This window comes from Zalophus californianus, chromosome 6, assembly GCF_009762305.2.
Source record: "Zalophus californianus isolate mZalCal1 chromosome 6, mZalCal1.pri.v2, whole genome shotgun sequence".
In the NCBI taxonomy this organism is placed as follows: Eukaryota; Metazoa; Chordata; class Mammalia; order Carnivora; family Otariidae; genus Zalophus; species Zalophus californianus.
In genome coordinates this window covers 111,131,165-111,152,510 of record NC_045600.1, presented here as the reverse complement: position 1 = coordinate 111,152,510, position 21,346 = coordinate 111,131,165, and the positions used below count along the sequence as shown (strand labels likewise).

Genomic DNA, 21,346 nt, shown 5'->3' with positions numbered 1-21,346 from the left:
ATTCTACAACTTATTGATCCATTTTCCACTGACAGTTTTCAATTTTTTATGACTGCAAACTTTGCCCCTTTAAACAGCTGTTACACATGCCCTCTCTGGGTCTTGCTGGGTCATAAGGTATCTGCAAATCTACTGGCTCTCATCAGATTGCTCTCCGAAGTGGGTGCAACAATTTATATTTTTGTCAGTGGTACAGAATGCTTTTGCTTTCTTTTGCTTTATGCTGCGTGTTTTATTTTTTTGCTGATCTGGTGGATGTGACCTTACCCCCAAAGGAGGTTGAACAGCTCATCATACGTTTATTTGCCATTTGAGTTTCCTTTTCTATGAATTGCTTTACCTATCTTTTGACCACTTGCTAATTTAATTAACTTAAAACAAATGATTCATGGAAATTCTTGACATATAATGGATCCTGATCCTTTATTCATTAGATGTGTTGCAAATACCTTCTCCACGCCTGTGGCTTTTCTCAACACTTTGCTGCAGTGTTATTTGTTAAAAAGATTGTATTTTTAGGGCACCTGGGTGGCTCAGTCAGTTAAACGGCTGCCTTTGGCTCAGGTCATGGTCCCAGGGTCCTGGGATCGAGCCCCGCATCGGGCTCCCTGCTCGGCGGGAAACCTGCTTCTCCCTCTCCCTCTGCCTGCCTGCCGCTCCCCCTGCTTATGCTCTCTCTCTCACTATCTCTGTCTCTGTCTCAAATAAAAATAAATAGAATCTTAAAAAAAAAGATTGTATTTTTAATCTAACAGATGTTATAATATTTTCATTTGTGGTTTGGTATTTGTGTTTCTCATTTACAAAATCCTTCCCTACACTAATATATATATTTCCCCATATTCTCTTCTAAGAGTTAAAAAAATTTCTCTTCACATTTATAATTCACCTGGAATTGATGTGTATGTGTGTGGTGACAAGTAGGAATTCAATTTGTTTTTTTCCTATATGGGTAAACAATCGTCTCATCAACATGCACTGAATGTTCATGTTTCCTCCCCAGATTCATACTGTTAACCTTGACCATGTATCATGCACCGTAACATGCTCAGATTTATTTTTGGGCACTCTATTCTGTTCCATTTGTTTGTCTATCCTTGTGAAGTATGTCCTGATACATGGTAGGATACATTTCCCAACATTGTTCCTTATCAAAATTACCTTGGCTATTATTGGGTCTCTGCTGTAAACTTTAGACACAGTCTGTCTGATTTTTCTACGAAAAGCCCTGTCTAGATTTTGATTAACATTGCTTGAATTTATAGATTAATAACTTGGAAAATAACTGACATAATTTTAGCTGCTTGCTTTTCGATATTACAAATATATTGAATACATTTATGTATCATAACATACAACTTTACCACGTTCTTTTTAAGATGTCAATTCTATCCTGTGTACAGTAACATAATTAACCATTTCCTTCTACTGGTAGAAATATAATTGCTTCTAATTTTTATGAGTTACAAGAAATTCTACAATTCATTCATTTGTTAATTCTACACAATTTACTGAGCCTTATTCTTCGTGTATATGTATATCTGTACAATTTTGAGAGTCTATCTTTATTATTTTTTCATTTATTTGACACAGGGAGAGAAACTGCGAGAGAGGGAACACAAGCAGGGGGAGTGGGAGAGGGAGAAGCAGGTTTCCCGTGGAGCAGGGAGCCCGATGTGGGGCTCGATCCCAGGACCCTGGGATCATGACCCGAGCTGAAGGCAGAAGCTTAACGACTGAGCCACCCAGGAGCCTATCTTTAGTATACATTTCTAGAAGTGGAGTTACTGAGTCAAAGATATCAAATACTTTATATATTGAGTGATATTGCCAAAGTTCTCTAAAAAGATTACACTCAGTTACAAGCAGGAGCCTGTACGACTTCTCTCGCTATTTCTTCCTCCTGGCTCCCGGCTGGACATTTTCTTCTTATATTGGTTGTATCACATTCCAATAAGGTATGTTTCATATTTTTCTCACAATTTTTGCTCATTCTCTGTCTCTTTTCCTTTCTTCTTTTCTTCCAACTTGGGTTATGATGTCTATGATGACTAATTTTATGTGTCAAATTTACGGGTGATGGGGAGCGCAGATGAAACATGATTTCTGGTGTGTCTGGGAGGGTGTTTCTGGGTGGGGTCAGCATTTTAACTGATGGAGTGGAGACGGGCCTCACTCACTGAGGGCCTGAATAGAACATCAAACAGAGGAAGGAGGAATTTGCCCCTTCCCTGCCTCGCTGCTTGAGCTGGACATTTCATGTCATCTTCTCCTGCCCTTGGGCCAGAATTTATACGGTCAGCTCCCCTGGTTCTCAGGCCTTCAAGACTCAGACTGAATTATACCAGCAGCTTTCTTGAGTCTCCAGCTTGTGACTGGTAGGTTGTGGGACTTCTCCGCTTCTACGTTCATGTGAACCAGTTTGTCATAATGAATTTTTTTCTATCATCTATCTATCTATCTATCTATCTATCTATCTATCATCTATCTGTCTACTCACTTATCCATCCACTCATCTATCCTATTGGTTCTGGATCTCCAGAGAACCTTGACTATTACAATGTCCTTAACAGAAGAAAAGTTTTTAATTTATTATGTTATGTTTTTACATTCAGCAATAAGGCCTCTGAGTTTTGCGTCTAGCTTATGAAGGCTTAACCAACCCCAAGAATATCTATCTTTTCTGGTATTTTTACAATGTGTTTTCTATGCAAAGGTCTTTAATCCTTTAGGCATTTATGTTTATATATGGCATAAAGCAAGATTTAAAATGTTTTGCTTTGTTTTTTTTTAAAATGGATCTTTGATTATCTGAATGCAATGAAAGTCTCTCCTCTCCCCACTTCCTTAACATTAGGTTTTTATTGGGCGCCTGGGTGGCTCAGTCACATAAGTGTCTGCCTTCAGCTCAGGTCATGATCCCAGGGTCCTGGGATTGAGCCCCGCGTCGGGCTCCCTCCTCGGCGGGGAGCCTGTTTCTCTCTCCCTCTTCCACTCCTGCCTGCTCATGTGCTGTCTGGCTCTCGCTCTCTCTCAAATAAATAAAGTCTTAAAAAAAATTAGGCCTTTATCATACTTCACTTCCGTTGTATCAGAATTCTCTATTATAACACCCATAACCCTGTCTCTTCCTGACTCAGCATATAGTTTTAATTTCTGTATTTTTATAATGTGTTCAAGTATATGATAAGGCAATATACTTGAGCATATTATATGTTGAACCTCATGAACCTTCTTTTATCCTCTTGACAGATTTTTTTTTAAAGATTTTATTTTTTAAGTAATCTCTACACCCAAAGTGGGGCTTGAACTCATGACCTCAAGATCAAGAGTCTCATGCTCCACAGACTGAGCCAGCCAGGCGCCCCCTCTTTACAGTACTGAGTGTTCCCATTCAGGAATAATTAGTCTCTCTATCCATTCACATTTCTTATTATGTTCTATATCAAGGTTTTCTTATTTTTAATTATTAACAGCTTTTTTCTAAATAAGTTTAGACCTTTCTTATTAATTTTCTTCCTTCCACTGTTTTACACCTACAATTAAAAGTTGAAATCTCACTCCTTCGACCTTAAAGATAATGGAACCAAATCTCTGAAATCATTACCATTTTAGTCAATTTGCATTTAAGTTTGGAGGGTGGCTTGGATCACCACCCAAGCTATGGACGGTCATCTTAAACTATGAAACTTATCATATGGAAAGTGTTTTGAACCCCTGAGCCCCACGACTGTGCACAAGGTCATGGAGAGACAAGGATGGGCTTGGCATTTTCATACCAGGGAACTTGCTGGGGTTTAAGAAGGGTGTGCTTTCTCTCCGAGATAGGAATCCCTACTTACCAACTTCAGGGACACAGTCCTGAGGGTTACACGATTCTTTCTCTTCTGGTTTCAACTGAGGGTCACAGAGATTGCTTAGGGTCATGTCATCTGACAGGCAGCGCACTTCGCGGACCCGGAAGCCACCCTGGCAGCTCTTGGAACACTGCATGGTGACAAAAAGAGAGGGGTAGGTTTTTGGCCGTCCATTAGCTCAGCACACTGGAAGGGCAGATACTGCAAAATTTCAAACATCTTCGAAAGGAAAACAAACCCCCATGCATCAACAAACATCAACAACCATCAGCTCATGGCCAACCGTGTCCCATCTATACCCCATCCATGTCTACTCCACTTCTATTTTGAGGCAAATCTAGACATCACATCAGTTCTTCTAAAATATTGCAGTTTGTAGCTTTAAAAGGTGAAACTCTTAAAAAGTTACCACAATTGTATTATTACACCTAGAAATTAACAATATGTCCTTATCTTCAAGAATATATTCAGAGTTCCCATTTCCACTTCTCTTGTGAACCTCAAGTTTTTAATACTTTCTTTTTCTTTTTTGAATCAGGATCCACAACAGGCCCGCACATTGCAGTTGACCGACAGGCCTTTTAGGACTCTTTTTTTTTTTTAAATATTTTATTTATTTATTTGACAGAGAGAGAGAGAGAGAGAGCACAACCAGGGTAAGTGGCAGGCAGAGGGAGAAGCAGGATTCCCGCCGAGCAGGGAGCCCGATGCGGGGCTTGATCCCAGGACCCTGGGATCATGACCAGAGCCGAAGGCAGCCGCTTAACTGACTGAGCCACCCAGGGGCCCCTAGGACTCTTTTTAATCCACAGGTTCACCCCCATTGCCTTTGTCCCCCATTGTACTTTATTATCTGGAGGAAAGGAGTCATTTGTCCTGTAGAGTTTCCCATAGTCAGGATTTTGCTGACTGCACCTGCATCGTACAATTTAACATCTTTCTCTGTCCTCTGCATTTCCTGTAAATTGGAAGTTGGGTATAGAAGAGGCCCTAACAGGTGCAGGTTTGTTTGTTTTTGTGGTGAGACTGCTTCATTGGATGTGTGTGGTTGTCTCTGTTTTGGGGATGTCAGCAGCCACGGATGTGCCATGTCCAGATCTATTAATTCACTTGTGGTTGAAGAGTGGTGGTAAAACTCTATCATCTCTTCTTCTTTTATTAGCTAGAGAACGAAAATAATCCCTGCCCCCATCCCTACCTAGATTTGCTCTTTGGTACACCCAGTGGTACCGCTTGTTTAGGAAAGACGGGGTAAATGCTTGATTACTTTCCTTTATTTATCAGTCTTCAGAATAATGAGATGGTTTCCCTAATGGTGGATCCTCCAATGAGTTTATTATTATTATTATTATACACTTATTATAAATGGATGGGTTTAAATACATGTGATGTATTTCATTCAATCTATGGCAATTAATATCTTTACTGATGTTCACTGATGTCTCCTCAGTGGCTAGTCTGAGCCCTCAAAACTTGGTTCTTGAGTCCTTCGGGCATGAACTCCATTGTCTTTGAGAACTTCCTTGCCACTTGGGATAAAAAGATATTCTAATCTAATTTGTACATATACAGTCCCAAACCTGGAATCAGCTGTTCCCTAAGAATTCCTGGTTGCTTTTAGTGGAGAGTGGTATTTTGAAACCACACTTTGGCTGATAGGCATGCCTTTTGCTACTGGGTTGGCCATTGTTTCTAGGCTCTTTCAATGGGTAAATGGGTAAAACTGGGAAAGAACTTTTTTTTAAGATATTTTGTGAGTTCATACTGATGTTTCTGCTTCAAATTCAGGAAAACAGGATTTTCACTTAAACCTCTTCTATCTCATCTCTATCTCCATTCTCCTAAGTTGGGAATCTTATTTTCTCAAGGATCCTGGGATAGATAGAAAGATACTACCATATTGTCATATATACTATCATATATATTATCATAAAGTAAATTACTTGTTCGCTTTATCACTCACCATCCACTCAACTATCTCAGGTTACCGTTCAACACTCTCACTAAAAATATGATCATTGCAAACAGTGTCAGCATTTTCTAATTCTCTTGGTCTTTAAGGATAGACAGTCAAATTACTGTTTTTGTTTTTGTTTTTGTTTTGTTTTTGTTTTTGTTTGTTTGTTTGTTTGTTTTCCACTGGGTGTGGAGCCCAACATGGGGATTGAACTCACGACCCTGAGATCAAGACCTGAACTGAGATCAAGAGTTGGATGCCTAACCAACTGAGCCACCCAGGTGCCCCAAATTACTGTTTTAAAGCCACCTGCAATAGTGCTGATGCTGCCAACTGGATACGTATTTAGGTTAATTTGTTTCATTATGTTTTCCATTTTTGGGGATTCCTTTTTTCAAATTTAATTTTGTTTTAGAATTATCTAAATATCAGTTTACTCAAATTTATAAAACAAGGCATATCCAAAGATATCTCTCTTCCTTCACTGTCTTTGCTGTTATCATAACCACTTATTTCATATTTGTTTCGGTTTACTTGTTTTGAATTTACATACAGAAAAAGTCACTTTTTCTGGTGGCGCACAGTTCTGTGAGTTTTGACAAATTCCTAGAGTTGTGTATTTCCTGCTGCAAATAAGATCCAAGAGTTTCATCAAACACAGCAGATCTTCTTGTCCTGCCCTTCTGTAGCAAGACTCATCCCACCCCATCCTCTGGCAATCACTGATGCGGTCTCTGTCCCTGTGGTTGTGTCTTTTTCAGAATATATAAATGGAAGCATACAATATGTAGCTTTTGGGGTCTTTCTTTCACTTAGCAAAGTGTATCTGAAGTTCAACCACGTTGGCTTGTTTGTTCTTGTTGCTGAGTACTCTTCTGTGGTTTGGGATGTACTGCTATTTGTTTATCCACTGGTCTGTGGAGGCACATCTGGGTTGTTCCCAGCCACGTGTTTTGGGAGGGCATCTCTGACTTGGCCTGATGAACTTGGCCCTTTCTAGACCTTCCAAACCAACAGGCAAAATAACATAGTGATCTGTTCTTGCATTCTCAAAGGCCGTGGCCAACATCAAAACAATTGAATTCCATTTCCCAGAAGTTGACAAAACACCTTTCAAACTCAACACCTGCTTTGTTCCCATTTGCCTCTGAGGTGTGGTTTATCCGAGCCCAAAGCCTGTTATCACTGGAGTAGACATACACTGTTGGAAAACAGAATTCTCAGCTTTCATACATATATTTCATAAGCAAAATCCCTTTTATCACCTTTGCATGATTCTGAGAAAAGCTCTGGCCTCACTCTGGCTTCCCCTACAGGCTCTGCTTGATGATCTTCAGTGACAAAAGGCAGAACGAACCTCTGCCACCCCCTCACGTGTCCAAGGCATGGTCACCAGCAATGATGCCTTAGGCAGTTCCCTGCTTTAGGAAGGTTTTTTGAAAAAAAAAATATTTTTTTATCCCTATTTTCATCCTTTCCCATTTTGTTCCTTAATTATCTACTTCTGTATTAACTCTTTCTCTCTCTGTATCTTCATTTACACACTACCCTCCCTTCTCACAGAAAGGTCTTAAGAAATACTTAATGGTTTACAAGATTTAAGGAAAAAAAAGGTGAGAAGGCTGGAGCAAAAAAGAAGATAAAAGTAGGAAAGAGAGAGAAAAGCTGGGGCACATTAACATACAAAATCCACTCTGTGAGGTCTGATAAACTCTCTGAGAGATGGACCACAATTGTGGTTCTGAGTTTCCAAGCGGCCAATTCAAAGAGAAAAACAGGATCAATCCCATAATCTACAAATCCATAATGTCTACAGGATGACGAAAAAAGTACGCACACACACACAGGTCCCTGAGGCCTGACAGAAATTCCTTCAGTGAGTTTTACAATGAGATCGCTGCACGATCTAGTATCCTCAAGAGCATCCTTGAACCCCTTCAGCCATTAATCTGAGGCAACATTTCTCAAAATGCAGTCCAAGGACACCTGCATCCAAGTCACCTAAAGAGCTTGTTCAAAATGCAAATTCCTCGGCTAGGGTGGACCCGGAATCCATTTTTTCAAACAAGATCCCAGTTGATTCTTATGCACACTGAGATTGAAAGTCACTGCTTTATGGCCTCTCCAGTTTAGAGATCAAGATGGTCCCAGCCTCTGGCTCCTCCCACCAAGCAGGTTGCTTCTAGGGGTGCCCCGAAAGTGATAGTCTAGAGTAGGTCATTCTGGCACGTAGTAGGTGGTCTGACTGTCTCTGGGAGGAAAGAAGAATGATGTACTAATGCAATCTCTGTCAAGAGCACCATGACTTACCATGCTCCATTCTGTGTTAAACCACTTGGCCCCGCAAGGCTTGAGGTGGCATGCTTGCTGGCTGGCGGGTCTCTCCAGGAAGGAACATTCATAGGGGTCCAGCACTTCAAAGGTGTCTGCATTCTTCCTAACACAAATCACCTCCCTCTGTTGGGTCCCACTCCCACACTCGATGGAACACTGGAGAAAAATCAGAGAATGATGGGTGTCACATGCTGGAAAGGGGACAGGAAAATCAAGGGATTTTTATGAGTGTTTTCTATCATCAATTCAGTTAGGATGAGCCCAGGGACACCTGGAAAACGTTACTGGGTAAGATGTAACAAGTGGATGCCAGTTTTCCTAAGAGCTCTGTGTCGGGAATGGAGCGTGGGTGCCCCGAGTTATCACAGCGCCAGGATGCTGGTCTCTAAGATCGTGGTGCCCTCTGTGTGAGATTGAAATGGTTTCTTTTAGGGGCGCCTGGGTGGCTCTGTCGTTGAGCGTCTCCCTTGGGCTCGGGTCATGGTCCCAGGGTCCTGGGATCAAGCCCCGCATCGGGCTCCCTGCTCGGCGGGAAGCCTGCTTCTCCCTCTCCCACTCCCCCTGCTTGTGTTCCTGCTCTTGCTGTGTCTCTCTGTCAAATAAATAAATAAAATCTTAAAAAAAAAAAAAAGAAATGGTTTCTTTTAGGCCACCTCTTTAGACGCCCCCTCCCCTGGCACACACATCAGTCTGTCAATTTGGTTGTTCCTGTCCAGTAGATTCTGACACTTCTCACTGCAAAACAATGAACTATCATTCCGGTTGATCTGCCGGTCTCAGTGGGTGGATACTGGAAATGACTTAGTCTCTCGGATCCCGCACACTTTTGGACAAGGGGCTACATTAAAATTCTTTGGGACACACAAAGCTGAGAAGATCCCAGACTGGGGACAATGTCCCTAAGGTCAGCCCTCCCCTCCCAACAAGTGGCCAGCAGGAAACCTCTGACTGCAGGGTCCAAGCCTCTCACTTCCCCCTTTGGTGGGAAGCTCGAGAGGGTAGTCACCCAAAGAGGGTGGTCAATTACACATGTTGGTATGTTTTGTTAGTTTACAGAAACGTGATGTGTATAGCTGCTCACAAATTATTCTCTTTAGTATCTATTACTTTGTAAAATGTTTCCTGTTCATGTCTGGTTTACTCTTAATACTTACTGATTACAACATTTTAAAGCTGTGATCCATATACATCTTAAATAATCTACTTAATAACCTTAAATAATCTACTATCTTTATAAAAGCCTCTAACAATTTCTTTAGTTGAAACTCTTCATATTAGCTCTGCTGTCCGTATGCAGGAACGTAGTCAAATAAAAACAGGGAAAAAACCACACATATCTACAGAAGAAAAAGGCAAACCCCAAACCAACAGACTATGGTCTATTAGTCACATAGGACGTAATAAGCATCACCCTCAGCAATTTCCACTTGGTGCCCTTTTTTGGGGGGGGCATCTTCATAAGACATCCAGAGGACAAATCCTCTTGGTTTGTTTTTCTTATTTCCGTCCATGTGAGTTAATGACTGATTTGGAGTATATTCCGGTTTTCTTTTCTTTTAAATTCTGCGGACAACAACAGCACTGGAGGCAGGAGAGGCGTGACTGGCTACCAGGCAAAGGCCTGGCCTCCCCTGCAGGGGGAGTGAGAGTGTGTGCTAAGGATCCAGGGGGCAGCGGGGGGAGGGGAGGGAACAGGAAACATGGAAACTAGTCCAGACATCCTCACTAAATAGCTCGGAGTCTTTGGCCAAGATATTGCACTTTCCTAGGTGTCCACTGTCTCGCTTGCAAAATGGGGGTTTGGAGACCTGATCTGAAAGACCCCTGACTGCTCTGGGGGTCTGTGTCTGTACCGAGTGCTTGGCAGAATAGCAGACGACAAACCTTGACCAAAACTTGAAGCTACTTTCTGCTATTTTTTTTTTAAGATTTAATTTATTTATTTGACAGAGAGAGAGATAGTGAGAGCAGGAACACAAGCAGGGGGAGTGGGAGCAGGAGAGGGAGAAGTAGGCTTCCTGCTGAGCAGGGAGCCCGATGCGGGGCTTGATCCCAGGACCCTGGGATCATGACCTGAGCCAAAGGCAGACGCTTAACGACTGAGCCACCCAGGCGCCCCTCTTTTCTGCTATTTTAACGAGGTCCTTAAGAGATTAGGCAATTAAGGGAGAATGAGCACATATCTCAGCCTTCTACCCTAAATGCCCAGAAATGGCAGAATATGTGTGTTAGGAACAAGCGAATGGTTGTGTGTGTGTGTGTGGGGGGGGGTATGTATGTATGCATGAAATAGCATTTGAAAACAGGAAAGGACACTCATCCTTGGTGGACGAGAAATTATGGGGAATATTTGAATGGTGAAAGGCAGGTGGGATTAAGTTGAAGGAGCACATCATAGTTCAAAAAGCACATAGAAGAGTATGCCCAGCAGAGAGGAAGGAGCTCAAGAGCTTCAGGTGAGAAGGAGTACGAGAAGCAGGAAGGAGGCCTTGGGATCGTGAGACAGTGATCAGCTAAGGCACTGACCAGGAACAGCAGGGCAGGGCTGACTGGCAGGGGAAAATGAAGGCATCTGCCTCTACTATCAAAGGGCAAAGTGAGGACACTTTTGGATATTTAAGGGTTCAGAAACTTACAGCTCATGATCCTATTTGAAAGACTTACTGGATAGTGGTCTCTGATAAAATGAAAAAGAACCAGGAAGAAGACATAACCGGGAAAGACACAAAGTAGAAGAGTTGGTAAGAGCTATTGTTAATAATGGATACAGGGGTTTTGGGGATGATGTTCTGGATGTTCTGGAATTAGACAGTGGTGATGGTTGTACAGATTTGTGAATATACTAAACACCGCGGCATTGTGAACTTCTAAAAGGGTGATTTTTTTTTATGGTATGTGAATTATATTTCAATTACAAAAATAACCTTTGGAGGGGAGACAGCTATTTTTAAACCTAAATCAGTATTTCCTATAAAATTAGTTAACATTAATATGGAGCTAGATCCAGATGATGTCAACATCTTTTTGGAGATATTGTGGATTGAGAAACTGGAGGTAAGTACATGGGGACTTAAGGCTTCTGTCTGCTTTTGGGGGAGGATGTGATTGCTGATAGCTTGACACAGAAACATGACAGTTTAAAACTCTGTGCTAAAAATTTGAGTGTTAGGACTACATGAATAAAAATAGGATTTATAACTTCCAAAATGTTAGAGGGGAAAGATGGAATTAAGGAAATCTGATCTGTGCACATGTGCAGAAAGGAAAGAAGAAACAGATCAAGAAAGCATGGCAATAACCTAAATAGGAAACACAAATTAAGATGGCGGGGAAAAGTCCAAGCATGTAAGTGATTACAATAAATGTGAATGGTTAAAATTAAGAAACAGAGACTTGCAGATTGGGTAAAATTAAAGACAAAAATAGTCCTGCATACAAAAGACATGTCTTAAAAAATACATAAAAATTGACAAAGATATACCAGGTGAAAATCAACAATGAGTAATCAGAGTAATTCAAATATCAGATAGAATATAATTCATAGAATTCATAGAAGAAAGGCATAGAAGACAGAGGTGGTATTTAACAGCGATAACTACTTCCACCGAGCAGTGGTAGTGATTATTTCTACACCTGAATAATTCCTGCATTTGTACTCTGGTGGATCACTGATCCAAGATGAGAGTGGAAATATCCACACAGATGCCAGTGAAAATGAGTTCGGACAGAAAGGCAGACAAAAGAACTGCTCCCAATGGTAGAGACTGTGAAAGCCCCCCCCCGCCCCGCAAGAACAAGGACAATCTACAGGTGAACTAAACCCAGAACTGGAAGGCAAGAAAAGAAACATCTGTGCATCAATCTAGGCACCAATCTAGATATTGGTGGAATAGCTTATGAGTAGGATTTAGGCTACTTTGGCACCAGGTATAAAAAAAACTCCTTAAGCTTGATAGGTCTCATTCTCTTGGGCTGGCTTTCTCCACAAGCCCCGACAAGGCCATCACCAGCACCTCTGCTCACAACTTCTCAGAGAGTCTCCTCCCTTAAGTCTACATTAAAGTTCCAGGGAAGGATTTTGCTAGGCTTGGCTTGGGTTCCATGTCCACCCTGGACAGTTCACTGTGCCCAGGCTCGTGGGGCGTTCCAGATGCCAACTTCATTCAAACCACATGGATAGAAGGAACATTTATTTTCACTTTGGTTTCAGTACATAAGCATGCTCTATTTCATTTTCTTGGGGCATAACATCAGAGTCCCAGGGTAGGGAGGTGACAGCAGGCTCCAACATCCTTATAAATCCAGAGCTAAAACCTTGTCTCATTCAATCATGTCCTGACCCTTTTGGGCATCAGGGCACTGAATTCCATGTGTCTAATCTTGGCGGAAACAAACACTGCCTTCACCCACATTCACAATCACTCTCAATTCTCTGAATAGGCCTGGAGTCAACAGGAGGCCCACAAGCAAAAAAGACCCTGAATCCTGCTCCCTTCTCTTCTGAGATTGGTAGATGTTCAAGTTGAGTTGCACTGCTAATCCTCACCATGTGGAGGCTGTTCCAGTTTCCCAGAGGACTCTTGCCTTTGCTTTGTTTCTGTGGCTATTTGGTGTAATGCAGTCCCCTCTGAATTATCTTTGGGATTCGGGTCCTAGGTGTTTTGCTACCAATAGTGACATGGAAAACAGTGGGCAGACAAAATAATAAACACAGGGAACAGGGAACTAACGTGCATTAGTAGGTATTCTCATCCTCACGTTTGGATGGGGAAACAGGCTCCCAGACGTTATGTTGCCTGCCCCAAGTCAGAAGAACTACAGAGAAGTAGAGCTGGGACCAGCTATCAGGTATGTCTGACTCTGATAGGCACTCGTGTAGCTCTGGGAGTACCTGAATTCTCTTTCTTTTTGAATTTTCTATATTTTACAGTTTGTATTATAAAAACATTAGAGGAAATTTGAGAAGAAAACATTTACCCACGTTGTTCATATAAAAACCCATTCTTCAAAGGGGCTGAGATAAAGTTCACTCACTGGTTTTCACTTGCACTATATCATGTGTACTTTCTATGTCCTCTAATTATCGCTGTTGTTGTTACATAGTATTTTAATGAGTTATGATACACTGTAATATCCCTAAGTGCCCTGCTGTCATGAACACCTCTGTTAAAAAAGCCTTTTTTTTCTTCTGTTAATTATTTCCTTAAGATGAATCCCCAGAAGTGGAGTCACTGGTTAAGGCAAATGAACATTTTTATGGTTCTTGACTTTTATTGCCAAATTGCTTTCCAAGGGGGTTGTATCAACTTACAAGGACAGGGCAGTCTATTTTTTCAGGGTCTGTTTTTAGAGCTACTTAAAAGAAATCAAATTCTATACGGAGCCAGGGGTCCTGATAATGTATAAATCATGATCATCAGCCAAAAAGTCCTTGGAGAACCAGCCAGTCCTGCCAAATGCTAAGTGGCCAGAGAACTCAAAATACTAACGGCAATCATAACAGGGCAGTAAAGAAGGAACGATCTTTTCCACATTTTCTTAGGGGATTTGTGTTCAATTTTGGAACACCGAGGAAAACATCAGCTGATCAATGAAGTTACTTTATTAAAGTATTTGGTATTATCTGTTCTTTATAAGGAACAACTGCAACTTTTCCTGTATCTGCTTCTATTTCCCCCCTCAGTTTTATTGAGCTACAATTGACAAATAAAATTGTAATGTATTTAAAATGTACAAATGATGATATGATGTACGTATGCATTCTGAAAGGATTCTCACAATCAAGTTAATCAACACATCCATCACCTCACATACTTACCTCTTTTGTGTGTGCATGAGAATGCTTAAGTTCTACTCTCCTAGCAAATTTCAGTGATACAGTATTATCAATTGCGGTCACCATGTTATATATTAGATCTCAGAACATATTCATCTTGTCACCAAAAATTTGTACGTATTTACCAACCTCTCCCCATGTCCCCACCCCCCAGACCCTGGCAACCACCATTCTGCTGTTTCCCTGAGTTTCATTTTTTTTTTTTCAGATTCCACATGTAAGTGATACCATGTAGTATCTGTCTTTGGCTGTTTGGCCTATTTAACTTAGCATAATGTCCTTCAGGTCTACCCATGTTACCACAAAGGGCAGGATTTCCTTCTTTTTTATGGCTGAATATTCATATATATATATATATATATATATATATATATATACACACACACACACTATATATGTATATATACACACACCACATCTTCCTTAGGTTATCAACAGACACTTAGGTTATTTCTAGACCTCGGCTATTGTGAATAATGCTGCTATGAACATGGGAGTGCAGGTATCTCTTTGAGATAGTGATTTGGCTTCCTTTGGATATATCCTTGCAAGTAGGATCGCTGGATCATATCTCTTTGTGCTTCTGACACTCAAATACAGACAACACTGGCTTTATTAACAACAATAATAGGAGCAGCAGCTACGATTTATTGTGTATTTGTTGTATGTCAGGCACTATGCTACATTCTTCATAGACATTACTTCATTTCTCCTAAAAATAACCTCACACAGTATGGTCATTAACCTTTTATAGACAAAGAAACCATGCTAGATCATACGCTCCCTGAGGGCAGGGATATTCGCGTTGCTCATTGACGTATTCCAAGTGCTGAGAAGAGCACATAATAGGTGCTCAAGAAACACTGTTGACTGAACGAGGCTCTGAGAGCATAAGCAGCTTCTCCAGGGCCACAGGTAGTACTGCTGGGATTCACACCAGGATGCCTGGGATACGCCGCGTCCTGTTTCCCGGCCCCTCTGCTATGCATGCTCTCTTACCAGGGACGGATGAACCCAGCCAGCTCTGGCCACTCACCTGACTCCAGCTCCCTGCAAACCACTCCACCTTGCCTGTGCAGGGCCCATTGTCACATGGCGTGGCCTCCGTGGGTCGGTTGTTCCCACAGCCCTCCAGGGGCAGGCTGCTGATGTGGTTGGTCATGCACACCACCGAGCGTGTCCGCACTCCAGCCCCACACTCTGCTGAGCACTGCAAGACAGGAGATGGGCACGTTAGAGGGCAGGCCCCCTGCAGGCTCTGAGGCTACTTTCTAATGATGTGAAGGACTGAACATCTCGTTTCCCCACCAACTCTTTCCCCTAGAGTCTCTGACCACTTTTCACGCCCAGCCTACTCCATTATGGGACGTCAGTATGGCAAACCCCCATCTTAGCTTTTCTAGGACAGTCTTCATTCCAAATACCCTGTCCCAGTGCTGCGACTGATACGTTTACACTTGTCAGACAACCTGCTTTGACTTTTGCTCTTGAAAACAGATCCAGCAGGAGAAGAGTGAGAGCATAAACACTTGGGCATAGGTCTACTTGCTGGTAGCTGAGTCTGGGCTGTTCTGGGGAAAGTGAGGAAGTGAAGTCTGTCACCTCAACCCTGCTGCCTGATAGTAAGGCAGGGGTCCCACTCCTTGAAGGCACAGGGGTGACAGCATTAGCAGACAGCTTCCTATAGATGGAGAGCTTGGCCTGGGAACCAGACACATTGGTGTTAACATCCCTACCAGCCTGGTGGCCTGGGGCAAGGAACCCAGCCCCTTTCACCTCTGGCATGCTCATCTGGATAGCATATTCCTGGCAGGATTACAGGTAATGAATAATGTGCTCTGCATACAGAAGGTGCTCAATAAATGGTATGGGAGATTGAGATAGTCAAGTTCTCTCTCCCCACTCTAAGATAAAGAAACTGAGGTAAGGTCTTCACTTAAAGCCATGGAACTGCCAGTGATTTCTGTCCTACAAGCACACTCTGTCCTCATCTAGGGCCTACTGAACACATTCCCGAGTCACACCCCAAAGCTTGAAGAGCATTTTCCATCTGTCTTGAAATGCTTTGGGATGCTGCCTTATTTTGCTTCTCATCCTATCTGTTCAGACCTTTCTGGACCTCTTCGAGTGCTCCCCAAGATACCTCATGTTCACCATGTAAAACAATGGAGCACCCCCCTCACCACCATCCCCATTGCTACTCTCGGTTTTCCAATCTGTGCTCACATTTCTACCAGGATTCACAAGTTGACCGTTCTTTTGCGTTCTTGCTTCTGCCATCAAGCCAAACTTCAGATCTCACAGATTCTGGTTTCACATTTTTCCTGTCGTGCTTCTTTCTGCCCATGGTTCCCAGCATTGATGTTCTTCCCCTGTGACTGTGGCCACAGTGTGTTGCTCGGTATCACCACCTTTTCTAATTGGCTGAGCTTCCAGGTGCTGGGAGTGCCATGGTGAAAATCCCTCTGATGCTGTCCCAGTCCAACATGGACCTCCCCACCTGGCCTTCAAGCTCTCCTGTAAGACGACCTGAGTCAGCCTCAGTCTTCTAGGCTAACTTCCCATTACTCTCTCCCACACAGCTCATGCTGGACAGAGCCTGGGTCCTCCCTTTCCCGACTGCATGAAGTGCTCACCGTGCCTTATGCATGCTGTTCCTTCTATCTGCTAGAGAGCTCTTCCCCTTCATTAGGACACACTGAAATCCATTAAGGCTCAGCTCAAAGGCCATCTCCTCTGTGAAAACTCCCTTGACTGCCTGATTCAGTATACTCTTTCCAGCCTCAGAATTCTCAAGACACTGCTCATCCTACTATCCTCCTTTGTACTACAGTTACTTATGTCTTACTTTATTTTTTCCTTTATAGAGGTAGGCTCAGTGAAAGCAGGGACTATTGAATCATCTCTACTTCCTTCTCAGGTCACACCTTACCCATGGGCAATGAATATCAGTTAAATAAATGAACACAGACTTGGTCCTTCCTTGCTCCTTTCTCTTCTGTTACCAATACGTTCCAACTCTGAAAGTGGCCGTTTAGAGGACAACCAAAGCCCATTCTAAGCGTTTCTGCTGGGTATTCCCTTAAAAACAGAGTCACTGTTTTTTGTTTGTTTTACCAACATTACTATTTTAAAAAATAAGCAAAAGCAATATAATTTAAATAAAATTCAAGGAAAGGAAGAAAAAGAAAAAAACAACCCTGGTTCCTTACCAAAATTTCCATTTTCATTTTTGTATATTGATATCTAGTCTTATAAAATCACAGCCTGGATGAATAAGCAAACATTTACATGACCACTGCTGGGTTGGGCCTGACTCCTCAGGGAAAAAACTCTCTGAGGCAAGAGCCTGAAGAGGATTAGAACATGCCACCCCAAAATGTGCTGCTTTGACATATTTGAACTGAAGGTGATTGAGAAACATCAGATCCAGGAAGGGCTCTCTACCCTCCCAATCCTGCCTAAAAGCAGATCATAAATTTTCACGTAGTATCTGGAAGAAGAGAACATTTTTATAATTGGTGTTGGGAGCTGATGCCAAGATGAGTCTAAACAAACAAACTTTACCAAAATAACCCTTATCTTCCATTAGTATCCCCCATATATTTATCAGTCACTTTCCTACCTTTTATTGCCCCTAGAAGCCCCAGCCCCTTTCCTTTGTCTAGTCACTTCTTCAAAATTTATCACTGTTTGTTAAAATGGTATAGAAGCGTTCAAGCCTAACTGCTTCTTTGGGATTTTCATTTCTTTCCTATGAGGCTCCCTGTGCCATGTAGAAAAATGAACATCACATAAAATGTGTCAGCTTTTCTCCTGTTAATCTGGCTTTTGTCAGTTTAATTTGCAGGCTTCTATTGCAGAACCTAAGAGGATGGAGGAAAAGTTTTTTTTTTCTCCCCTACAGGCTCACAAACACTTTGCATGACTTACACTCTATTTGCATTGTTATTAGGAATTTGAGCCAATGAGTCAGTCCTTTTTACAACAACAACAACAAAATCCTTTGTTACAATAATTGGAATGTTCTAGGCTGAAGGGTTTTTTGTTTCAGCTGTATATTATCTGGTCTCTTTCCTAGTTTTAAACACTTGAGATATTTAAATCCTCCTGAAAAATACAAGGCAAATTAAGTTATCTTCTTATTTCAAACCGTAAGAATATTTCTTTCCATGTAGTTTCCATTTGACTAACTTAATTTCTGCTTTCCCAAACCGAATAATGTCTTCACATCTGGGAAAATTTCCCCATATCCCCATGTGCTTCATATAAAAGAAGAAATGTTAAGGACCAAGCCAAGCGCTCAATGAGAGGACACTATAGGGATGAACCCTACAGAGGGACTTCTCTTTATTACACCGGCTCTGACTCAAGAAGCCTCTCAGCAGGAATGAGGGGAACGATGGGCCCCTACCAGGCAGCAAGGGACTACCTGCAAAACCAGGCAATGAAACACCCATTCACTATCCTTGAAGGATGTCCCGGAAAGAAGGATCAAATCCACTTGGTAGTCAGAAAAGGACCTGACTCCCAGCTGAACTTCTGGGCTGACAAAACACAGAAACACATAAAATTTCTAGGCAACCGTGTGGTGAGGATTGTCTTCTCACTCCAGCAACAGCTGAATGCTAAATTTGGCCCAATCAGCCCTTGAGGGACTGACTACAGGGTTCTAATGGCTATTCCTGATTTTCAGGTTCATGTATCATCTTCCATAATTAAGTAACACAAAGCTCAATGTCTTATTTCTTCTCTTGGAAAACATCCTTAGACATTAGGTGTTACAAAATTGAGGCTAGTGGACTTTCTAAAAGTTTTCTTCTTCTTTTTCTGTTGTGACTAAATATTGCACATGTGTTTAAACCTGTCATTGATTTATAGAACTAAAAAGTCTATGATGCCTATGTCTGATAAGACCCGCCCTCAGTTAAAGGTGGCTGCAAGGACATGTTTACGATGAGTCACTGAGTCAGAAAAACTACATAGCCCTGGAAGTTTAAGAGAAGATCCAGGTGTGAGTTTACAAGTTCAATTCAATTAGGTAGAGATTAATTAATTTTATTTTATTTATTTTTTAAAGATTTTTATTTATTTGACAGAGACAGTGAGAGAGGGAACACAAGCAGGGGGAGTGGGAGAGGGAGAAGCAGGCTTCCCGCCGAGCAGGGAGCCCGATGCGGGGCTCAATCCCAGGACCCTGGGATCATGACCTGAGCCGAAGACAGACACTTAACGACTGAGCCAGCCAGGCACACCGAATTAATTTTATTTTAAATTAATAGTTAAATTAAATAATTAAAGAAATAGGATGTATTCTGGATCCTTAAGTGTTTGTGCACTTCAATCACATTTTCTTTAATCTCTCCCCCTTGAGCTCATTACATGGAAGCTGTATCTCATTCATGCCTGGCATCGTTAGGTGCTCAATACATGTTTATTGCAGTTGCAAAAAAAAAAAAAAAAAATGGCATAGCTCAGGCTAAAGCTTAACAGGGTTGATTTTTATACAAAGCCACTACTCACGTGTGAAAGACTGCCACCAGCTGGTCATTCCTGGGGCTAAGTGGTGACTCCAAGGCCCACCCCATGATCTCATCATCTAGGTCATGGTTTCAAATATGTTATCCCCTCATGCTCATTCAGCTTTGTTGCCAATGAGGAAACTGAGGGTCAGAGAGCCGCTTGCTCGAGGTGTAATAAGAAATAAGTCCCGGGAAAAGTGCTACCAAAGCCTCCTTCCCACTCATCTACTCCAGCCATAAACATTCTGGAATAATGTTATGTTCTGGGGGCTGATAAAGCAAAATTACCTACTTGTTTATATCAGAGCACTAACCTGACATCTTTCTAAAACATCTTTCCAAAAAAGAACAAAGAAGTTCTCTGAACAGAAGAATACAGTGCTCATCTTTCCTCTATTTAGAATTTTAAGGCAAGGGTTAGATCCAGCAAGTACTTAATGTTAAAATGCAAAGCAAATTTACATTAAAGGGAAATTTACAAGTGTTTGTTGGAGGGGGAATAAAGAATAAGGGTGGATTCAGTTAGAGTTGGCAAACAATAGCTTAGTCTAATTAAAATTCACGCTTTACAGGTTTTAAATGCCATTAACGTGTTTATAATTAATACACATGTGAAAAAGGAAGGTTACTAAATTATACATATGAGGTATTATGATCTGTATCCTTCAAATATGTGTGAGTACAAAAAAGCTATGTATGTTAAGTATGTATGAGTAGAAAAAAGCTTGACAATATAGCTTAAAAATCTTAAAATATTATCTGCTAGTAAAGAGATTATAGGTATGCTTTTCTGATTTTTTTATAATACTATATGTTACTTTATGACCAGAAAAGGTGAACATTATTTTTTTATCCATTAACTACATTAGTTCTTTAATTGGAAGTGAAAAATTCTTTGAGAGATGTTTGCAAACACACATTCAAAAAGTAGAAAATGGCATTTTTACTATTTTGTTAGGTAGAGATAAGTTATTAAGTGTGTAGTCATATAAGAACTATGATTAAATCTTTTAAATATTTCAGATGCATTATAAACTCAGCTGTCTTGCATTGTCTTATCTTTGCATATAGCCTTTTATTAATTACACTGTTTGTGTTATATAAATAAATGTTCTCTATAGTTTAGAATAATGATTGATGAAGATGAGGAAGCATTTACTGAGAAAATAATTTCAGCTGTTTTAACCTTTACACGAGCATTCTAAAACTTTGATTTCCTCTAGTGAATGTGAACCTTAAGAAAAATTTCCAAACTTCAGTCTACTCGGACATGTGAGTCATTGAACATTCATGGAAGAAATTATTACCTTAAGCTCTGCATATTCTTTATGAGATTTCATATAAATATTAAGGATTAAAAGGGTTTAAGTGCTCTAGACTTCAAACGATCTTGTTCCTTTTGTTTCATGACTTAAACTGGTATTATAAGTTCTCTGTTTGCATCACAAACTTTTATATTATAGGACACAGACATTTTAGCTTAAGGTCTTATGTATAGTTGACAAAAATAATTTTTGTCCAAAATTATTTTAAAGAGTCTTCCCAAGAGGAAAATGAAAGCCCGGCATCATTCTTTTTATACATTTGTTTGCACACTAACTTCACCGAATTTACCGCGAACACAAATGAGTTTTGGGATGGCTAGAAATCCAGAAACACAAAAGAGTTAGTTGAAGGAACTAGGAATTTTTAGGAGAAGAGGTGGAAGAGGTCTCCAAATATCTGTAGGGCTGCAGTGTAAGGAGGAACACTCATGTTCTACAGGACAGGAGTGGGAGTTAGCAAGACACATTTTGGTCCGATGCCAAAGGAACCCTCTGGGCAACTGCCTGGACCCGCC

General features: G+C 41.2%; 1 protein-coding gene across 3 annotated transcripts in view; it reads right to left on the bottom strand.

Annotated features, from left to right (window-relative positions):
- Nucleotides 1–21,346, bottom strand: part of THSD4 (thrombospondin type 1 domain containing 4) — a 581,008-nt gene that overhangs the window by 2,384 nt on the left and 557,278 nt on the right. For all 3 annotated transcript variants that reach the window (XM_027572149.2, XM_027572150.2, XM_027572151.2), the window contains 3 exons: nt 15,021–15,194; nt 8,125–8,304; nt 3,843–3,987 (listed from right to left, as the gene is read on the bottom strand). In XM_027572149.2, coding sequence (XP_027427950.2) covers nt 3,843–3,987; nt 8,125–8,304; nt 15,021–15,194 — 499 coding nt within the window. The remainder of the gene's footprint in view (nt 1–3,842; nt 3,988–8,124; nt 8,305–15,020; nt 15,195–21,346) is intronic.